General features: G+C 48.3%; 6 protein-coding genes across 6 annotated transcripts; 2 read left to right on the forward strand and 4 right to left on the reverse strand.

Moving 5' to 3' along the window:
* Positions 1-245: 245 nt before the first annotated feature.
* TrAFT101_005833 (uncharacterized protein) lies at positions 246-1,554 on the forward strand. The gene is made up of 3 exons (XM_066127595.1): positions 246-794; positions 848-1,179; positions 1,273-1,554. Exons 1-3 carry the CDS (start codon positions 388-390, stop codon positions 1,284-1,286), a joined length of 753 nt encoding a protein of 250 aa, XP_065983707.1. The 5' UTR covers positions 246-387; the 3' UTR covers positions 1,287-1,554.
* On the reverse strand, positions 1,156-5,442 carry TrAFT101_005834 (uncharacterized protein). The gene is made up of 3 exons (XM_024910625.2): positions 2,042-5,442; positions 1,699-1,977; positions 1,156-1,641 (listed from the first exon to the last, which is right to left on the reverse strand). Exons 1-3 carry the CDS (start codon positions 5,213-5,215, stop codon positions 1,531-1,533), a joined length of 3,564 nt encoding a protein of 1,187 aa, XP_024760339.2. The 5' UTR covers positions 5,216-5,442; the 3' UTR covers positions 1,156-1,530.
* A 2,281-nt stretch (positions 5,443-7,723) lies between these two features.
* Positions 7,724-10,785, forward strand: TrAFT101_005835 (uncharacterized protein). The gene is made up of 3 exons (XM_024903923.2): positions 7,724-8,803; positions 8,887-10,370; positions 10,442-10,785. Exons 1-3 carry the CDS (start codon positions 8,691-8,693, stop codon positions 10,516-10,518), a joined length of 1,674 nt encoding a protein of 557 aa, XP_024760340.1. The 5' UTR covers positions 7,724-8,690; the 3' UTR covers positions 10,519-10,785.
* Positions 10,786-12,808: 2,023 nt separating this feature from the next.
* On the reverse strand, positions 12,809-15,771 carry TrAFT101_005836 (uncharacterized protein). Its single transcript, XM_024900147.2, has 2 exons — positions 15,293-15,771; positions 12,809-15,234 (listed from the first exon to the last, which is right to left on the reverse strand). Exons 1-2 carry the CDS (start codon positions 15,623-15,625, stop codon positions 13,015-13,017), a joined length of 2,553 nt encoding a protein of 850 aa, XP_024760342.2. The 5' UTR covers positions 15,626-15,771; the 3' UTR covers positions 12,809-13,014.
* A 794-nt stretch (positions 15,772-16,565) lies between these two features.
* TrAFT101_005837 (uncharacterized protein) lies at positions 16,566-18,293 on the reverse strand. Its single transcript, XM_024906711.2, has one exon. The coding sequence runs from the start codon at positions 18,158-18,160 to the stop codon at positions 16,658-16,660; it is 1,503 nt and encodes a 500-aa protein (XP_024760343.2). The 5' UTR covers positions 18,161-18,293; the 3' UTR covers positions 16,566-16,657.
* An 814-nt stretch (positions 18,294-19,107) lies between these two features.
* On the reverse strand, positions 19,108-21,050 carry TrAFT101_005838 (uncharacterized protein; the record flags this gene model as incomplete). Its single annotated transcript, XM_024901920.2, has 1 exon — positions 19,108-21,050. One exon carries the CDS (start codon positions 21,048-21,050, stop codon positions 19,206-19,208), a length of 1,845 nt encoding a protein of 614 aa, XP_024760344.2. The 3' UTR covers positions 19,108-19,205.
* Positions 21,051-21,983: the final 933 nt, after the last annotated feature.

The raw sequence follows: 21,983 nt of genomic DNA on the forward strand, positions 1-21,983 counted from the left end.
ATAACCGGTAAATATCCAGTCAGTTTGCATTGTTCTCCTGCTGCGCCATCAACATCAATGCCATGTCGTTGAATCAAGCTTGCCTCTGTGCCACCCCACTCTCCTAATCAGCTACTGTCGTTCAGGCACAAGAACCCGCCATTGGTCACGCACTAACTGACTTTGTCAGCCCAAGACGTAGACGTGGGGGGTTTAGAGAGGGGGCGGTTCTTTCCGCTGCCAACTTCTCCGCTATTAGCTGAGCTCCTCCTGACGGCGCAAGCCACAAACAAAAGGTAAACAGCTGAAGCCGCTGTCTGAGATCTCACCGTCCTCCTTATAAACCCGGCCAAGCCTCGCATCTCGATTCACCTGCAGCCCGTCGTCTCTTCACCGCTGCCGCCTGTCATGGAGGAATCAGTCACTGACGCAGCTGCCCGTCCGCTGCGCATTCTCGCTATCGCGTCTTTCGTCCCGTCCTTCGCGCTGTGCATCGCCCACGGCGTCTTGTCGCATAAGCCTGTTCCGGCTGTTGGTCTGATTCCGCAGGCCTTTTCTGTTGCTACTTCGATCGCGCTGCTACGCACTGCTAGAAGCCACAGCCGGGATGCCGACGTCGAGTCTGTTGGGTCTGCGCAGCATGGCGCCTTTTCCCTCCGCGCTTTCTTGATGCATCCCATCGTTGTGTTTCTCCACGACATCATACTTGCTGCAGCTTTGATGATCGTCCTCGTCTTTACATGGACCCACCACGGCCGCTCAGCTTCGCTTAGTATGCTGGCTGCCTATGCGACTCTGCCTATCCTGACAAGCTTGTGAGTCTCCCCACGCCGCCCAGAAGGAGTAGATGCTTATGTGCGCCGTGCAGCTTCTGCCACCTCCTTGCTGCGACTCGGGCCGTCTACCAAGGGCTCGCTATTCACGGCTACTTACAGTGGGTTGCCTGGCAAATCCTTCCTCCAGATTGTCCAAACTGCGAACACCACCTACGGCCTTCTTCGCTGCCTGAGATCCCCTGGCTCCAGAGTATTAAGAGTTTGAACTTGGGTCTAAGATATCCGTGGCACCGCAGTGATGCTCCCTTGCTAGCTCCCTCCACTTATCTGGACGTGGACGATCCTGAACGCTACCGCGATGATCCTGAAGACGATGGATCTACCCCACAGCCAGTGGCCGTTGAGGTGCGATCGAAGCGGAACCGTAAGAACAACGCCACTCCTTCACCACCCAACGAAGCCTCAGAAGCCGACTTGCTCGGGGACTCGTCTACGAGAGATGACTAACTGGATAAAGGTCAACTGTTTTAACACTATGAGAAAAATCCGTTACATCATAAACACTACGACTAGAAATGCAGGGGCCGGGTCTTTATCATCATGATTCCACTTGCGTCTTTCTTCACACAGTCTTTTCTTTCGTTTGAATGGGGTTCTTTTGGAGGTGTAGTTCATCAAAGTTGTCATTATCGCTAGATTAGCCACTGTCATTATATCATAGACCATGATCGTTCTGAATACTACATGATATCCACCTCTTTCTGGAGGCCGACGTTTATACCTCAGTTTCAATCCCAGCCTCTTTGCTACGGTGATTAAGCAGGCTAGTGACGCTATTTTCCGCCTTGTCCACCTTATGTTTCACCCATTTAGCTGTCCGAGGCACCTGCGTTAGCGGTTAGCTTAATGTCATGCTGCTCTCTCTTTGCAATCCGCCTCTTACCTTCCATTGCATAAGCCCACGATGCTGTCTGTGTAGGGCTTTATCTCTCCGTTTATAATCTCGTATCTGGTCTAGCGGGCCTTGTTTATGCTCTGCGCTACCATCTGGTATATACTCATGCTCATCGGAGCTATCGCTATTACTCGAAATTTCCTCATCCACAATTCCTGCTTCTCTTTCCAGCTCGTCATCTCTCAGGCTGTCCCTTGCGGCGTCGATTACCTCAACAACATCTCGTGTATGCTCATTATTATTAGCCCATTCAGAATGTGCAGCGCCCTAGAGAGGGAAAAAGTTAGCATTATTTCGTAGTGCTGTAGGGTACGTAAAAAGTCAAACCCACCATCCCCGGCCAAAATGTGACCTTCAGCTTAAGAGTGCCGACTTGTTCTCCACATTGGTCCAAGCAGCACGCTGTAGCTCTTTTAATATCGCCTTTCCAGATTGGCAGTTCGAGAGTTATCTCTTCTCCGTCCGGGATGTCCTTCAACCAGCACACACTGAACGCGGTAACCTTATCTCCAATCACTTTTTTCTTGTCTTTGAAGGCAATAGACAAGCAGCTGCTATGTCGTTTTTGGACCGCGAGGTTCAGAGGTCGGTCTTTGCTTGCAGCCCACATCGCCTCATCGGACCCACGAGAATACATTTTCGCACCGCCAATGTCCGTTTTCAACTTGAGTTTTGCGTATTGCAAATCTGGAGGGCAATCTGAACTTGTTGCTACTGGCTGAACGTTCACTGTACCGTATTGCCATCCGATCAGGTTGCGCGGAGCTTGAAGCTGGACGCTGCGCCATACCATGGACAGTCTGATCTTTCCGTATCCAATGCCTCCAGATAAGGGCCAGAATCCATTTCTTTGCGAGCGTTTTTCAAATACTTCGCTTAAACGCAGGTGGACAATTCCCAATAACGGATGGTCTTCGTGCAGCCTCGCGTCTCTAACAGAGACATATACTTCGCAAGACCTCCAGTCTCGAATAAAGCGCTCGCAGCTTGCGTTGAAGAATGGTTTTGAATTCTGGGGCTTGGTACGCGTTTTGTAAGTTTTATTATGGTTGACGATGACAGTGCAGTAGGCGCTTGGCAGGCCCTCGCCGGTCTCTTCGTCACTCGCACTCCCATCTTTATCCTTTAGATTTTTGCTAAGCTTCTGGACTTCGAGGCCGGTAATGTTGTGAATCTGCAGGCTAAAGATGCCACTTGGGTATCCATCTGGTGGTGGTGCCGAAATGATCATCGCGTCTTGTTCTGCCTTGAGCTCCTGCATTTTTTGCTGCTGCAGCTCACTCTCATCACGATTGGACGCACGTTTCAACATGGCCTCTCGAAGCTTCCGCTCGCATCTCTCGCTGACTTTTTCTTTTAGCTGCTCCATTGTTCTCACTTCCGGATCATGAGTCTGCTGGTTGAATTGGCATTCTTGGATCCTTGCTTTAGAGAAGTACCCAATACTCCACTCGAGCTTTCCCGGCATATCATCACCAGATCTTAGCGCTCTGAAGCCATCTGTACGATCCCACATGCGTCCGCTCGACTCTTCCCTTTGCATAAGCTCCTTAAGATCGACTTCAATCCGCCCGAGATCGTCATCTGCTGTGAACCGATCAGAATCCCAAAGCTGTACCCGCAGTCTTTCATTGATATTTAACTCTTCGGGGGTGACCAGTACAAAGCAAGTCTCGTGCCAATATGGTTCCATTTCAGAGAGCAGAACGCGTGTGCTCCAGAGGACTTTGCCAAACTTTGCCCACCCGACAGATACGTAGGGATCTGAGCTGGAGTCCTTGAGAAGCGGTATGCCCGAATCTCCCATTTTGAAGTCGTAGCCGCGCTTGATATGTATCATGAGAACACCCTTTGCATATGTATCCTTCTTGAAATCGTCTCCTGCGAGCATGTCCTTGAGGCTCAACGTGAGACTCTTGGGCGCTACATACTGCGCCATTGCGGCGTCAACAGCCGACTGCACGAAGTTGCTGATGAATGGTACGTCCATGATATTCAGGCCATGTTTACTCAGAGGCACGCAGCTCAGATTCACTTTGGGCTGGCCGAGTAGTGTCAAAGTGCAGAGGTCAAAGAATGGAGGATCCGGTGTGAGCTGTAGTCGCAGTCTCATGGTGCCAACAGCTCCATGCAGATCAACCCAAACGGGAATCTTTAGGTTTCCGGGAAGGTAGAAAGCCAAGTAAAGGTGCATGTCTTTGGTCCTCTCTTTGAAGGATTTGCTGGTGGATCGCGTCCTATATGCGAAGGCAACTTCCAAGTTGATGAAATCGCCTTCCTCGGCTTCCATACCTCTAAAGACTAATTGATCACTCTGGCTGTCATTCTCTTCAGTTTCCTCCAGGCCTGTGTTGCTGCGGCTGTCTCTGTCTTTATTTGAGATGATTTTGCCGTCCTCTGTTACAGCTTGAGCAGCTGCTCCAGTAGGTAACCATCTGATACCGAGAATGCGCAGCGATTCGCTGCCCTGGCCTATGTCATCCACACTCACCATTCGTATCATCTTTGGCAGAGAAGCTTGCATCACATCTTCCAATGTATCTGCTAGGCTAGTGAATAGGTCGGGATTGATAAGCGGCCACACGGAACTAAGCAAAGAATTAAGCCACAGAGTAGTTTCTCGCTCGTACTTCTTCGTCTCCTTCTCCATTTGCCGGCGCTGCGACCGCCAAACCTCGTCTTGGATGGCGTTGTCGACCTTCTTGGCGGTCCATTCTCTCACGCCGAAAATAAGAGCGCCAAATGCTCCAGCCCCAGTACCGACCAGAGAGGACCATAGCAGCAATCTTTGAGTAGTGGCTGCCCAACCCACCGCCTGACGCATATCTACAGGTATTGCTTCGCGGAGTACGCAAACGATAGCCAGAATACTGCATGCGCCGGCGAGTGAGGCCAGAAACCCACGATTGCTTGCACTGACAATTTCTTGACGTAGGAAATCGAGGTCGGGCGGTGGGAATTGGTTCATCAGAGCATGGTGCTTCTTTTGCGAGCTGTCTTGCTCCGTCCGCAGTTCGGAGTCGGACTTGTTCTTTTCATCGACTCCAGAAGCCGTTCTTTTTGTCTGTTCAAACGGGTCCTCGTTTATGTCCAGTTCCTTCAGAGCATTATCTGTGAAGTCATGTATTTTGACTGGAAGGTGAGTAACCGGATCGGTGACTTCACGCTCAGCCCTTTCTTTCTTGGAATCCTTTTTCAGCTTCCGTGGATTGAATGCGGCGGGATCAACCTGCGAGGTGTCTTCGATCGGGGCCTCCGCGTTTGGTTCTTCTACCACTGCTTCTACTTCGGATTCGGATTGAGAATCGGTTGTTTCGCCATCTTGGGTCCAATCGTCTCCGACCTGGGAAGCGCGGCCGTCGACAGCATCAGTATCGCTCTTCAGCGCATCTTGCTGCCTGGCTTCCTTTTCTTCTCGATATTTGGAAATGGTCGGGATCGGGTGCCTTTCGCTATACGGAGCTTCGTAGCGATGGGCATGCTCCAAATCTTCTTTGCCAGCCATTCTGGAGCTCTACGTGCACGCATTCACGTAGGCATGGACTGGGAGACGGACAAGAGTTTTGGCAGCAAAGAAGCATGCATACGCATTGAAATTGGTTAAACAATTATCTGTCAAACAAAACAAAGCAGCCCTTTTTCAATCTCGCAGGATGTCAGTTTTCATGCGTCGTGCTGTCATCCAGTCTGCGATCGACATGGAGCATAAGAATATCACCGCTACGTCATCTATTCGGCAGTGTGGCCACTCCCCACACAAGAGGCTTGGCAATGCTGCCGCAATTACGTTAACCTTAATGCCCAGTGGTCAATGCCAAGACGCACAAATAGGCACAATTGGTATTTACTCTACGCAAGACTTTGGCGGGAACGTCATTAAATTCATGCAGTGCTTGAAAGCCAAGCTTCTGTACGGCACCAAGCATTCAACAAATGCCGAAAAGAGCATCAGGTGAGGCCGGTCACACTCCTACGGGTAGCTGTGCAGTGGGCATGCCTGGAATATGAGGAAGCACTTCCACAGCGTCTCCAATATGAAGGCACTTGCAGCGCGCGCAAGTCGGTCGCAAGCGCTGAGCGACGGGACCAATATTTGATAGCTCTGGTCGTAAGAACTGCTCGCAGCAGGTGTTGTGGGCCTTTTGCGAAAATAGCGGGTATTAGACTACCGATGGCGATGAGCAGCTCCGAATGACTGAGTCTCAAAAGGCAGAAAGGGATGGTGCCACAAAGATGCGTTGGATCCTTCAGAGGACTTGACCGGTTTTCGGGGGCCTCTAGTATTCGCAGTGTTCAAAACGCGTGCTGAATGATCATCCTGTCGCCAACTCCTCTCACGGTCCCTTTTCTTTTCTTTTGGTCCAGCCGAGTGGCTAATCGTGTCCAATGTAGCTAATGAGCGACGAGCATCCCTGGACTATGTTTTGCGTTCTGCCGCACGAGCTCGGGATACTGGCGTAGCGACTCCTGTTCTGCCCTTCTCTTACACGCTACTACAAGTATCGTCGGCACGTCGTACTTCGTATTCGGCTTGCGACGGCGAGTGCGAGGTCGTGGCATCGAGCATATTCGTAGCATGGAAATGGGAAGAGCCGACAAAACGCAAAACAGAAGAAAAGAACGATTTTGGGCATGCGAGAGGCACCGTTTTATAGCAAAACCTACTGGATCCCGCCACGTGGGAGAACTGGAGGGCTTTCAGAAAAAATCGTACGATTCTTTCATCATCGCATGAATGTTTCCTGTCAAAGTATCGAATGCGACCTGTATACGGAGTTACGTCTGCCACTGCAAGCGGCCGCTTTGCCAATGCTGGCCCAACTGGCTAGGAACCATCCCAAGCGTTTCATGGCCTCGGATGGGAGGGGCCGCAGGAGCTGCGCTAAAATCTAAGGAGAGGCCCCAATTCTCGGCGTGGGACTGGCTTCTCGTCTAAGCAGGCGGTCAAATGCTATCCAAATTGGCCCTCTCCATAATAGGACAGTAGTGCCAGTATGCTTGCACGCAAAGGTGCAGGGCGTCCCTCTATTAAGAGACTAATGTTTTAGGTTGTTACTCGTTTCAGTTGAGCATCCACAGCTATCTCTTGTATCCGTCCCCGAGCCTCCGTCCAATCCAAAGCGAAGAATAAGGAGAGAAAAAGGGAAAAATGAAGAAAGGAAAGAAGGTTCGAATAGTACGGAGTAGTGCTAACCAGAATCGATCAAAGCCTATCAAATGTAGATGGTAGACAATCTTATACATTACCTGATGGAGGATGCCGAGACAATCATCGACCAACGGCATGGGGAAAGGAGAGATTGGCGCCAGGAGAAGTCAACACGGCACGCAACCAGATAGCCGGTAGCGGCACTTTTTATTAAATGCCCATTGAAATTGGTAGCTGTAAGGTGCTAGCAGTAGGTAGTGTACTCCGTAGCATACAGGTACTGTAGATACATGTAGTATTCAGTGTAGATTTAGAAGGGGGGGGGGGGGGGAGTTCAAAATCACGGAGTGTCAACTAAGCTAAGCGCTCCAAAGTTCCTCTGGATGGTTCCATTAAAAGGGCATCTCTGTTATAGCAGTGACGGCATCGTTCGATTTCAATAGCCAAATCATCCGTTTTCCAAGCTGACATCACGAGATGCCTGGTTTTAAATCAACAGAGAGAGCAAACCCTGCGTCGCAGTGATATTTCACTTGGCATTGTGGAAGGCCTCTGCGTAGCGGCAGACCCCGCAGCCCATCACCATGGGATGCAACTCTAGACTCTTGTTGGCCAGCCACTGAAGTTTTAAGCGCCGAGCCCAGGGGACCGTTGCCGCATCAGGACTGGCATCGCCAAGCGGCTGCCGGACTAACTCCAGCAGGCCAGTCACAGCGCGCCCAGAGCCTCGAAGAGGAGGGAGGACAGAGGAGGGCCGGCGGCTTCGATGTGACTGCTGGCAGCTATTTTTGGGTGCAAAAAATACAAAAAACAGAGCGATGCGGCAATGCGACCTGCAGGCGACTTATACGCCGCAGGTCGGTCCAAATCTCTGCATGCATTTGCAATCGATCTTCATCCAACTTCATCTCTGGATTCTGCCGTCAAGGAGCACGTCCCCAAAAGTGCAGAAGAGCTTCAGCGCACTCTCAAACGCACACGCCCCAAGAGACCCCCCCGAAAGCCCCCCTGAGCCAGCGCCCGAAACGCCGCTACCAGCGTCCCCTCCGCCGGCTCTCACGTTCGCCGTCGCACAATTCGCTCCACGAGAGTCTCACGTCTGCGCCGTGATCTTGGACCCGGCTTGCGGTTTTCGTCTTCATTGTTTCTGCTCGCCGCGAGCTGTGCAGGCCACACAAGGACTAGTCAGCCCACAGCTGCCGCCAAAGATCCAACCCAGAGGCTCAAGCCAGCAGCCGCAAGACCTCATCGTGCCATTTGGCGGCGGTTCGCTTCGCACCGACAGGGGTCTGCTGTTTCATGCTACAGGGAACGTCCAGATCCGAAGTCAAAGGAATTTTGGGCCCTGCCAGTCCATCTCCGCCGGCCATCTCCAGCCTGTCCGTGTTTCAAGCCCAGCCCAGGAGCTCTCTTTATCTTACCGCGACTCCCGTGTTCTTGGCTTCTTCTCTTCCCTCTTGTTTCCTCCAGCTGTCGTTAGGCGGGCCAAAAAAGCAGCCATTGTTTTTATTTTATTTTCGTTGTATTTTCTTTCTCTTCTTCGGACGTCCTCTTGGGCTTTCCCTTCTGTCAACTGCTGGCTCAGGTCACTCTTTTCACTTATAATCACCTCCGATTCGGATTTCTTTCTCTTATTCCAATCGCGTTAACGATATTTGGGACCTGGGTTTGGAAACACGAAACAAGGATAATATCAGAGTTGGAAAACTGCCTGCACTGGGTTAAATCCCGAGGCGTCCTATCATAATTTTCAGTATTGTCGCAGGTCGACTCTTTAATCTCAAAAACTCGTCAATCGTTTAGAGGAGGAAATTCAGAACCAACGTCCAAAATGGCTGGCCAGCTCTCATATGGCGAGCTGATTCGCAAGCAGTTCACTACCCAGAAGCTATTCTATCATTTTCTGTTTTGGACTTTCCACTGGGGAATTTTTGCTTATGGATGGTGAGCCTTACTCCTTGATCACTCCATATTCCTGCTTCGTCGCAGCAAATGTCTTTTTTTATTAATGCTAACAAACGTATCAGGTGGAAACAAGCCGCTGATATCAGATTAGCGGGTCTGAACACGCTCAAATTCTCCGTATGGATCTCTCGAGGTGCCGGTTTGGTCCTCAGCGTCGACTGCATGCTGATCTTGCTTCCCGTCTGCCGAACCATTATGCGCTGGATCCGACCTAAGATTCGTTTCCTCCCGCTTGATGAGAACTTGTGGATGCACCGCCAAATTGCCTACGCGCTGCTCTTTTTCAGCATCCTCCACACCTCAGCTCACTATGTCAACTTCTACAACGTCGAGAAGAGACAGATCCGTCCGGTTACCGCTCTGCAGATCCACTACGCTCAGCCTGGTGGTATTACTGGCCATGTGATGCTCTTCTGCATGATGCTCATGTACACCACTGCTCATGCCCGTATCCGTCAACAATCCTTCGAGACCTTCTGGTACACCCACCACCTGTTCATTCCTTTCTTCCTGGCTCTCTATACCCACACCGTTGGCTGCTTCGTCCGCGACTCTGTCAATGCATTCTCGCCTTTTGAGGGAGAGCAATACTGGTCGCACTGTATCGGTTATCTCGGATGGCGATGGGAGCTCTGGACTGGAGGTTTCTACCTGCTTGAGCGTCTGTACCGTGAAGTTCGCGCTCGCCGGGAGACCAAGATCACTCGTGTTATCCGACACCCGTATGACGTTGTCGAGATCCAGTTCAACAAGCCTTCCTTCAAGTACAAGGCTGGCCAGTGGCTCTTCCTCCAGGTGCCTTCCATTTCAAAGTACCAGTGGCACCCCTTTACCATCACTTCATGCCCATTCGACCCCTATGTCTCCGTCCACGTACGACAGGTTGGTGACTTCACCGGTCAGCTGGGAGATGCCCTTGGTGCTGGTGCTGCTCAGGCCAAGTTCTACGACGGCGTCGATCCTATGGGCATGTACGAGGTCGCTTTGCAAAATGGCCAGCAGATGCCTGCTCTTCGAATCGATGGACCTTATGGAGCTCCGGCTGAAGATGTCTTTGAAAACGAAATCGCTGTTCTTATCGGTACTGGTATTGGTGTCACTCCCTGGGCTTCCATCCTGAAGAACATCTGGCATCTCCGAAACTCTCCCAACCCTCCCACTCGTCTTCGTCGTGTGGAGTTCATCTGGGTTTGCAAGGATACCGGTTCCTTTGAGTGGTTCCAGACCCTGCTCTCTTCCCTCGAAGAGCAGTCCAACGAGGCAGCTCGCGTTCCTGGAAGCTCTGGCCTTGAGTTCCTCAAGATCCACACCTACCTCACTCAAAAACTGGACATGGACACTACCCAGAATATTGTTCTGAACAGCGTGGGTGCTGAGATGGATCCTCTTACTGAGCTCAAGTCGCGGACACAATTCGGCCGACCTAACTTTGCTCGTCTTTTCAAAACTATGCGTGATGGTATTCTTGACAGAACGTACCTTGGTGGTCTGGAAGGAAGCATGAAGACGACGGTTGGTGTTTACTTCTGTGGTCCTTCTGTTGCAGGTAAGATTTACTATTTTCCACAATTTATTTCTCAAAAATGGTACAAGCTTGCTAACATACAATCTTTACAGCTCGTGATATCAAGACTGCTTGTAAAGCCGCCACAGCTCGCGAGGTCGAGTTTCGCTTCTGGAAAGAGCATTTCTAATCTACAAAAGCTTAAAAAATTTCCCCATTTTCTCTGTATACCAGGCAATACCAATTTTCTCTTTTTGTCCTCCGTTTCATAAATTACAATGATTGAAATCAATTATGACGGTATGTGTGGGTCTCGTAGGAGTTGAGGCTATGAAAGCGTAGGCGGCTATTTTCAGTCTAGCAGCATTAGTGGTAGCATACATAAATTGTTCAAGGCCGATTGATGGTTCATTAAAATAAAACGCGCTTGTTCTCATCATACAGAGGCTGAAAATAGTCCCAAAGACTCTCTTTATCCATCTTTGCGTTCGTCTCCTTTGCTGTATCTAAGGCTGGCTTTCATCACTACACGAGCCTTTCATTCAAAAAGTTGCCCGACGTTGAACGCCCCTCTTCATGACAATGGGAGAATGAAGCATGTCTGTACGTAGAACAATCGGCCACGTTTCCATCAAATGAAAGAGTCTTGTTGTGAAAGACGTTACTATTTGCAGGAGGCTCCGAAGAGACCCTGGATATAAGCGTACATATGTAGGATAAGATGCAGGACCTGACCGCTAGTCTGACAGATATGAGACCAAACTTTACTCTCTTCACCGAATCGCAAAAGCTCTTCAACTAGGAATTCTTGTCGTTCTAACATCTTTAATTTGAGTTGAGCCTGAAAAGAAGGCATAACACGGACTAGCTGCAGTGCTGGAGACTGCATATTGAGTTGTTAGCAAAGATGCCTCGCCAACGCAAAACTACTCGCCCAAGCCAGCGTGAGCTCCCATTCTCTGAGCTCCAGGCAGAAATACCAGACAAAGGTGTCGAAGAAGGCTTCTCATTGCTATATTCCGAAATCAACAAGTTCATCAAAAGTGGCGTCGGCAAAAAAGCAGCCAACACAAAGAAGTCACTCTGGACGAAGCGACATTCCAAGGAATTTCTGAGCTATGCAGGCATGATTGCTCGGCCGGGTGCAGATGGAGGGTGGGAGAAGCTGTTGAGATCGCGACCATATCGCTGCGCCCTTTTGTCGGGCGTGGTGATGATGGTGCTAGATAAACATGTGTTTTCCGATCTACTGTTTGGGGCTGGATCAGAGCATGCAGAAATGCTGCGGATGGAAGACAGTTTCATGGTCAATATCGAAGGTATGGGTGCTCTATAGCATCTTCTCATGAGATATTCTATACAGATTAGCTAATAGCATGCATCAAAACTTTCTAGGCTTCCAACGGACGGATCTTCGGGCAAAAACCAACAGAGTCTATCTTGAAGCAACAGGCGGCGTTCCGCCACTATTCTGGAAAAGAGTAGACAAAATGACTGCGCAGATTCTGGCTATGCTCTCGCCAATTTACTCAGCTATCGGAGCAGAGACACCGTCCCAGTCTTCATATCAGACACTACACGACATTGTTTCTCTCGCGGGATGGCTCAATGTCGCGATCCGTCTGTCTCCCAAGATTACCGCTTTCGAATGGGTTCAGCCCGGCGAGGCATACCAGTTCAGCTATCTCTGTATTGGAGAGGAAAAGAATATGGCTTCAAATGGCCATAACAAAGCTCAAGATGATCAGATTCGTAGACGGACGCGCGTGATGATTTCAACGGCGCCAAAAATCACTCGACATGCGCGTGGGAGCGATGGTTTTTTCACTGGCACAGAGACGTACGAAGTTATGCAGCCACATGTGGTTACATACAGCGGGACTCTTGCAGACTGGGAAGATAATCGCGTAGTTCCGCTGCAGAGCCTCACCAGAAATGGATCTCTTGTTTTTTGGGGTCATGTTTTGTCTTTGTTGATGTCTATTATGCGACTGACGGCCGTGCTATTCATCGTGGGGGTTATTGGACTCATAGTATTTGGCACTTGGACTGGCATACCTGGAGGACATGGCGGTAGCAGTTCTTTGTCGTGGATTGTGCAGATGGTGCTGTGGCCGATCCGACTAACGTTTCAGAGTTTAATGCTGTCGGTCAGGATGATTCTTCAGAATAGCGAGGTCCGCACAGATTACAGCCTTATGAGTACAGGTAGCTGGCTATCAAAGCAATAGCGACGCATTGGCACAGCATAGATATTTGGCTTGGAGAAAAGTACCTACATATGTAGAAATTGGTAGTGATTGATGTGTAGTTTACATGTACCTTGCGACATTCAGGCAAAAGAATTTGAATCAAGCTTTAGCAGAGTGGCGTAATCGTCAAACATTTGTACCGGGTGTTACGTGGCGCATGTCATCCAAACTCCTTATCAATGAAGTTGTATCAATCATTTTACCTGTAAAGCATGAAACCAGCTCAGAGACTTTTTAACGAGACGAGCCAAAATAAGTGCCTCCATAAATAACAATCATTACCAGTGTCATTCTAACTAATTATGTATTCTAATATGCTCCTGATTAATTTTGACTATGGGGGAATGGATGAGTCTTCTGTTACATATAGCTACCCGGCCCTTGATGTATTTCCTTTCAATTCCCAACTTCTATAATGTAAATGACAATTAAATCTATACTATTTCTAGAGTGACTATTTTCCTTGTGCCTACTTCTCTACCTGATGTACGTGGCGGTATAAAACAATGCTCCCTTGGGTCCTTGGATGGATGATTTAAGCAGTCAAGATAATCGACAATAATGCTGCCAATGTGACCAAATTCTCCATCCATTGCACCATGCACAAAGCAATCGCCGATCAGTTGATATTTTTTAGTAGTGGTTGGTCGTAAAACGAAGGGTGTACGGCTACCTGGAAGAACATATATCTCGTCGCCTTCCTTCATTGACAATGGGCCTAAGCCTAGATGGCCATGGCTAAAGAGTTCCGCACGTTCGTAGAGGAGGCTTTCATATTTATCCAGAAGTTCTCCGTATAACCTGAGAGACTCTCTTATGTTTGAGTTGAGTTTGATTTCTTGGTGGATTGCCTTATGTTTATCGAGAAGACGTCTGTGCTGAATTCCCATCCTAGAGGAGTGAATAGGTGCTTTTAAATTGATATCCATTCTTTTCTTTAATTGCTCGAAATTCTCATATATCGACTTCTCGATCGTATTGCCGACATTATGGCTTTTCAGCAACTTCTTATACCTGGCGAGGAATGCTCTCTGCGTGTCGATCGATTTTTGACAGTCAAGAAAGGAGTCATCAACTTCACTAACGAAAAAACAAGTTCGTTTCGTTGCAGACATTCCCAAAACTTCCATGAATGGGTCAGCTTTGGTATCATGAGACTCGGTTGCTTGGTGTTGATCTTCGCCTAACGATCTCTGTTCTATGTTTTCACGGTACCAGGATTTCAAAGCTGGCGTATCTCCGGGTTCAAGTCGTTTTAGGAGTCCGTCTGATGTTTTCTTGACCCCAGACATGATAGTATGCAGAAATTCTTCATGTCGTTCCTCGCGGGCCGACGCCTTCGTTTCTCCCCATCCTTTAATCACTTTCGCAGCCGTATTCATATCGGTATGCGTATATAGCGGTTCTGTGATACCGGTTACTGTGCCGATCTTCATTCCGCTTGCCACCAGAGAGTTGCCACGGTAATTGATGAAGCTATGGGTTGGCAAATATTCGTTGTCATTGCTCTGGAAGGATAGAAATGTGCGTTGGTGATCGTTTAGAATTTTGCGTTTGGATAAAACTGAGCATATTTCCTGAATCTCTGGTGATGGATATAAATATATACATTCCTGGAGTAAAAAATGATCTTTGTCATCGGCATTCTTAAAGGAATGAAAAAATTCGAGTAACTCTTGCTTTCGCTCTCGGTAATTAAGTAGCATTGGCGTGACTGCACAAGCATTATAAAGACTGTAAAGAGTAGCTCGCTGGCGATCATTTTCATCTTGTACCGAGCTCCAGTCTGGAACCCAAGATGGCAAATTTTGGCTTCCTTTGCGACTTTGATCTCCGCATAGAATAGAGAGAGACTTGGTTAATTTTATATTTTCTAGAACCGGCGCAATATACACTTCTGTGTCATTCAATTGGTAGTCGGGTCGAATAGTAGTTCCGTTGTTGCACAGACCCAAGAGTGCATAGACTCTATCTCGATTATCAGAAGCCTTTCGGTGGCCAAAATATCGGAGAAGCGATAGGAGATCTACTTCATGTAAATATTTCCAATCGTTGCGAAATCGATTCAAATCAGAAACACGAGAGAAAAGCTTGAAGACTTTCAAGTCATCGGCCGGGATAGGGCTAGGATCTCTCACGGATGAGGTGCCCCAGCGAGAAGGGGCTTTTGCAACTTCGACCAAGAATTCCCAGGATACTTCAACATTACTGTATCTAACAGTGAGATTTTTGGCGACAACTGCCTCTTGAACAACCCATATTCGATCCCACCAAGGAAGAAGCAGTGTACACCTCATTGCTTCAAAAAGCGCAGCTAAATGGGCCTTTGGAATATCTGCTAGGAGTTTGAATAGGGTCGTAGAGTCTGAGAATTCAACAATTATAGTCAAGAAAGCAAACATTTCCGAGGCTTGAACTGGCTCCTTTAGGGCTGATGTCTTCCAAATGTCGATGATTTGGCGTGCGAACGAAACGTTTGCGTCTTTGAGTCCGAATTTCTGACGAGGGCGCGGAGGTTTTCCAGAGCGCGGCTTGGCAGTGCTATAATCTGACCCATCGCCGAGAAATATAATGACTTGACTGGCCATACTATAGATGCTGCGCATCTGAGATACCTGCGATGATCTCTCCGCAGTGCTGTTTTGGTTAATGCACTAAGCACCAGTTAATAAATACTGCCATGTTCTATTGAAAAGCTGAGGGAATAGTCACCAATGCGTCAACCCACAGAACAATGTCATCATCTTCTTCTCGTAAATGTCTCAAGGCCATCTCCAGATTATTCGTCACTTTAACTGCAAAGCCATTTACTAGAATTTTGGGTGGGTCGCGTCGCCCACGCCCCCAAACGTAAGATAGGGCTTTGTATGAAGGGTATTTGCCTTGATTTCGATAATAAACATTAAGTGTGCAGAGGATCTTGTCGTTCCAACGACCTCGAATTAGTGTTATCAAACGAAATGCATCAGGCTTTTTAGCCAAATCGTCCTCATCCGGGTATCGCTCCCGGTTCCGTAATTCAATGGAGCTGATAGACCCAATCATCGCTAGAAACCATTAAAGTAAACAATCTTAACATACATATTAGGGAGTGATAAGTTTGCTGACATTTGAAAAATTTCCATAAATATAGTCTTGAGACTCGTCAACGCTAAATCTCCCATTTCGCGCTTAGGTATTATTCTGCCCAAGGCGGAGGGCTCACTGCACACTTTACATGTAGGCATCACCGATGTTGGGCGGTAACTAGTGGAGTGCATTTGCTGAGCCTCGCAAGCTTGTACAAAACAGCAACACCAATCAAATTCTACTTTCCAGCACAGCCATCGCCAACAATGCATCTCAGATTAGCCGGTACAGCTCCCGTGGTTGAGCGCTACACTGTGGCGCTGCGCAAGGCATTATGCAGGGCTTAAAAGACCCCGACGTCAATTGAATCAAAAAAAAAGCGTCCGGCACATATGCCATCTTGGCATACACGCCAGCTGCTCATCGTGAAGAATACATCAATATACATGACATGCATGTGCACATACATGCAGTAATTAGTGCGAATTACCGAAGAGCCCCTGCATACTTCAATTGCTCCAAATGCATAGGTGATGGCAATCAATGCCATTCATTGGAAGCCTATGATTTACTAGCACCCGTCGAAAATGGGGCGCGAACTGTGAAGCCTTACATGCAGTTCCGTGGGAGGCTGTGCAACACTTGGACCAGGCAGCTGCTGCATGTTATCCAGGCAGGCGATGAGAAGATTCGGCGAAATTGAGATCATGCATGGATAATTTGGCCAGTACAAGTAAATGGAAATTGCTGGTCAACTAATGCAGATACCACACATTTCTCATTGTACATGTGCTGAAATATACATGCAGCAAGAAGTTGACAAGTTTCGATTTTTTCCATCATCTTTCTACACTTGTACTTTTTGCCTTATCAATCGCGGAGTAAGAAAAAGAGCAAAGTACACGCAAAAATGGCCGACGGATAGTTGGAATACATGTCGTGATTAGGATATAAGTTTAATTCTAAGATAACATGAAGAGAGACTGTAGGTACATGTATATGTGCAGATCACCTAGCGTGTTCCTCTTCTTCCCTTTTGACTGGATCCATCTCTACCGTATCCTCTTCATCATTTACTCTACTTGACCTGCTTGAGCCTGAGCCGCCCTCTTCGTGCGAGTGAAGCTTCATATTCACAAACAAAACCCAGAGCCCTATATCATACGCCACACGGAGCGCACCAGCAGCCACATACGCCACCCAGAACCTGTCTGTGTCTGCAAGAGCTCCTGTTATGCTCGGGCCAATTGTCGAGGCCAATGTCCGTAATGCGTTTGTAATTCCCATGACCGCCGTCCTCTCCACGGGCTTCACGACTGCAGCGATGAGGGCTGCTCGCGGAGCCTGATCCATGTTGTTTAGGCCACCCCGGATGAGCAACAATATCACCGTGAGGACGATCCCTTGTGGTGCTGGAAAGAGTAGCACGGCCACTGAAGATGGCAAATGGGTGAAGACCATCGTGTTGACGAGTCCCAAGTGTCGTGCTAGGGGGCCAGCAAAGACGCTAGATATGCCACCAAGAATGTAATTTGCGGACATGTAGTCGCCAAGTTGTGACTTGGGCAAATGAAACTTGCGGTCGAGATAGTAGTTGGTCAGCGTGTAAGAAGCCATGCCATCGGCCAAAGAATCGACGGTGAGAAGAAACCAGAGTTTATACATGACGGACCGGGTTGTCGCGGATATGCCTGAAAATAGGCTTTTCTTCTGTGGCACTGGAGGCGCGGTGCTGGCTGGTGCCATCTCGCCCTCTATCTCTTCATCAGATTCGCTGAGAAGCCCTTGTGCAGCTTGAGTTCCGTCATCCATCGACGGTGCCGGCTTGGCGATTTCGCAGTTGTCAGTCATGAAGAATGCAAATCCCATGTTAACGACTCCCATGACGACATAGACCGCAAAGATGGCATGGTATACAAGTCTCTCGCTCCAGCCGTCACGATTCTTCAAAGCTTCAACAACCCGACCAGCTACTTCTATACCCGCAGCGGATCCAAGATTCGACGTCACGATATACCACGAAAGCACATCCGGGCGTGTCTCTGGGTTGGTGAGATGAGATAATACCGACTCTTCGATAGCTCGGAATGGCCCAAAATCGCTGCCAGTGGCAGATATTACTCCGACGACGGCTGCAAGCAATAGGATCCAGAAATTCTCAAAATAGATAAATACCAGCCCGGAGACTGCCATTAGCAGGCCAGCGCCGACGAAGACGCGGCGTCTACCGATGCTGTCCGCTATGAAAGTGAGCGCAAAGGAGAGCACAGTGTCCCCGGCCAGCGTCATTGTCATAAAGAGCCCGAGCTGACGGTCGCTAAAGCCCAGGGTAGCAAAGAAGAGGGCCATGATGAGGGAAGCTCCTCCAAAGGCAAACATGCGGCATGTCCGCGCCAAGATGATGAACCATGCATCACGGCCGGTGAGATGGACGGACCGTACTCCAGACTCATGGTATAGCCAGAGAGCAGATTTGCGTAAGCGGGAACCGCTGATATGGCGGTGATCCATAAGAGTAAATTACAAAATTTTTTATTGATAGATCGGATGCAAAAGAAATATCTGCGGGCACCGCCCGTGGTGGATCTTCTGAGATTCACGTCGCCGTGGGCTAGCCACTACTGATGCCGGAATACCACCTATATTCCGGATGTCTAACGGGAGTAAGCTGGAAAATGAGAGAGAAACAGAACCAAGAGCGCATCGAATCTACATATAATCAACAGTAAAATGCCTCTTACTCAGCTGTATAGGCTAATCGGCCGGCCACCGGAGGACGTCGCCTTTTACCAGCCCACTGTCGCCATAGATCTAATATTCAGCAAGGGCCGTGTAAATCCCGAAGCAGCGCAGATCTTCGGTATCCAGCTATAGTTTGGCCGACGTGGAGTATGAATCCGCGCTACTCGGGGTAGAATAGCTGCGTTAAGCCGCCAAAGAGCTTGCATCTCTAGGGCAAACCTCCGCAGCTATAGTTTGAGTATTGTAAGCGCAGTTGAAAGAATGGTGATTGGTAGCAGCAGATCATCGGGCCATCGCTGGCGTGCACCCGGCCCCACTATCAAAAGTTCGCAGCCCGGAATACGTCGTATCTGCGCTCGGAAGCAACTCGATCCACGGCACTTCGAAATATCGGAAATGATATGATACTATACATGCAATGGTTCCTCTAGTCACCAATCGGCGAAAGAGCTAGTCTAGTTGGAAGAACAACGGGATGGGGTAGTCGATGATAATTAGATGCCCCTGGAATGTATTGCTACGATTAAGAATTGGTCGTGTGACAGTAATCCAGTTCCCGCCAGAGATATTCGCTGGCAGATGGCAAAAGTTTCACGTAGCATTTCTGTAATGAATCATTACATTCACTGCTATTATATCTGCTTTAATCAGCTTCTCCGTACTTTAGATCTTACTACTAGCAGTATTATGCACTGAGCTCCTCTTTGACCCAATGCCGTCCGTGAACAATATTAAGATAAATTACATCCTTTAACTAAGCATCAGAGGTTCATGTCGTTATTTTGTAGTATTGCCCAGCAAGACTAATAGTTTGCTACTTCAACGTAAACCATTCTAATTCATCCATGGCACCTGCGTCTTCCTCAGTAGCAAACTCCCCGTCCATCATACCACGCACGTAGCAAGGTCCCCCAAGCTTGGACGTGCCGTCTTCGGTTCGTACAATAAACGGCAGCTTGGATCCCTGAAAAATCACAATCTTGTCGTCAGCTTTTGTTATTATGGGCACCATAGCCAGATACCCTTTATCAGTTATGCTCATGTTACGCCCCCAAGTAACTGAAGTAGCCCTATGAGCATACTTGAACGGCTCTCCGTCGTTGAAAATACGCTTAGCGGCTATATCCGTGTCATCTGTTCCAGTCAGGATTTCTAGCCAAGTGTTAAAGCTCTCTTTGTTTTCTCCAAGTTGCTGTCGGCTATAATCTAAATGGCTTCCCCAGCAAAGCGTATCTTTAAATACGTCGGTAACAGTCTCTCCAGTTGGATAGGAATCTAATGTAGAGGCAAATTTCCACCAGTAGCGCCATAGCTCGATGCATGCCTCGTTGCTATATCCTATGGAGTCCGGTATCTGACCTGCGAGTTTCACGGAGTCAACGTGCCTGCCCTTTATTCGCATGAGAAGCTTGTCGCCGCAATCTTCGTAGACAACAGTGGAGGAGCCTGCTGCGTTGAAGATTTTCCCATCAAAATACTGCACAGGAGTGTCGTTCCAAGATGCCACCCACGATGGCAGATCAGGAACCGTTGACTTAAAGAAGCCATAACATGAGCTCAAGACATCCAAATTCTTTGTGTTGAGTATTATGGCTCGCGAGACATCAGCATAAAGCTCTGCAGCCGGCTTTGTGTAATCTGGATCTGGGAAAATATTCTCAGCATCCGTTGCTGGAGGGCCAAAAAAGCCAAGGATACCGTATATCTTGTCGCGGGGATCCGAAGCCTGCGTATTGCGGGTGGCATTTAGAATATCGAGCGCTTTTATCCCAGGTGGTGATATCTTGCCCATTGTACCAGTTTCAATCATGTGTCTTACATGAAACTGATGAAACGTGTGTGCGATGAAGAGGCTGTTAAACTCCATCACGTCGACCGGCTGCTCAGATCTGATCAGGGCCTTGATAACAATTTTGAGATTGTGGAAAGTCTCTGCTTTTAAGCCACATAATAACGTTGGATCTGTGGCCAAAGCAACTTCTTGAATAACCCATAATCTTTTCCACCAATTCCGGTGAAAGACATCCCAGACGCCGCGCACTCGGGGAGCGAAGACTTCGCTTTCAGAATATTGGAATGCCCTTCGGTCTTTTATAAACTCTTGATAAAGAGGTCCTTCATTTAGAGCGTGCCCTGAATTCGTTCTTTCCGCAATCTCGACTGCAAAGTCGTGGATAAAGTCCATCCCCAGATCCGAAAGCGGCAAGCCAGACTCCTCGTCAACGGCTGTAGACGCGTCGCCAACCCACAGAGCGACCCAAGACGCCTGGGTATAGATCTGACGCATCAAGCGAACTTGGAGACTCCGTTCTTCAAGATCGGCTTGGTTGATACAAACCGCATCAACCCAAAGTATTTGGTCTTGCTTTGGCCGCCGTAATCTCTTCAGTGCGGCCTCACAGTTTTTGGTTATCTTAATGGACGCCCCGTCGCAGAGCAACTCTCGATCTGATGGAGCAGGGTCATCGTCGATTGACCATGCATAAGACAGTGCGCCAAAGCTTGGACAGGCATCGATAGGGAATTCGCAAAGGGAGACTTCGATAGGCAGCTGGTGATATGAACTAGATGTATGCAAGTACAGAAGTCGGATCGATTTGCCATCTTTTAGTGCCTTATACTGGTAATCGATAATTGACTCTTTGTTATCGGTCTCCATAGCGGACAACACAGAGGGTATTTTCTTCTTTTTTTTTTTTTTTTTTTTTCAAATTTGCCAGACAGTGGTATCGCGTTGTTGTATGTATTTCATGATTGCGCAGCAACGCCCTCAGTAAGGCAGACTGCGCATGCAATCCAGACAGGGATTAAGAGCCTCCCAGGCAGCCTATAAGTGGCCTGCATGAATTGGCATCCACTAGCTGGGAAGCACAATTAGCTAAAATGGTCAGTCTCAAGTCATGATGTATTTTAAATCACCATTTACTAGAATGTTTAATGTGTATTTGTTTTGTTTTGTTATTTTATTTAGGCCTGACATTAAACCTATACCTATTTCTCGTACCAATAACCATTGTCCTTGCGATAGTTGTGAAATTCAGTTACGTCTCTAGTTTGAACAATCAACCGCCTCAGTATAATGAGCCGATTCGGCTCTCTGTAACCTCTAGCAAAAATATAGTTACGTGCTGAAAAATAACGCCTGAATTTTTTATGATCGTCATAACTTATCCCTCGGTACGTAAAGCCTTGTCAAGCAAATAAGAATTGTTCTAGAACCTTTTATTAGCTGCTTCCCCTCTCCCTTGAGTTAATGATTTGATTGGCGTCATCCATGTGCCGCTTGACAGCCGTTTCAAGGACTGATGGTGGTAGGTCGGCCGATGCAACCACCACGAGGTCGGGAATCTCCGAAACTAACATATTCAACATATTCAAGCGACCAGCCTAAGTTCTTCAGCCGTACCACATCATTTGATGAATGCGTTTAGGACGTATTCTGAGTCTCGAGCATGGATGACCATCTCGGTAAGTGCATCATATCTGATACAACTATCTCACGTCGATCGAAAACTAGCCTCAATTTTTGGCAGCAGTACAGATACGGTAAGCTCGCGCGTTTTCTTGAAAACCTCACGTGGCATTCTCAAAC

The sequence above is a fragment of the Trichoderma asperellum genome, chromosome 3, assembly GCF_020647865.1.
Source record: "Trichoderma asperellum chromosome 3, complete sequence".
NCBI classification, from domain to species: domain Eukaryota; kingdom Fungi; phylum Ascomycota; class Sordariomycetes; order Hypocreales; family Hypocreaceae; genus Trichoderma; species Trichoderma asperellum.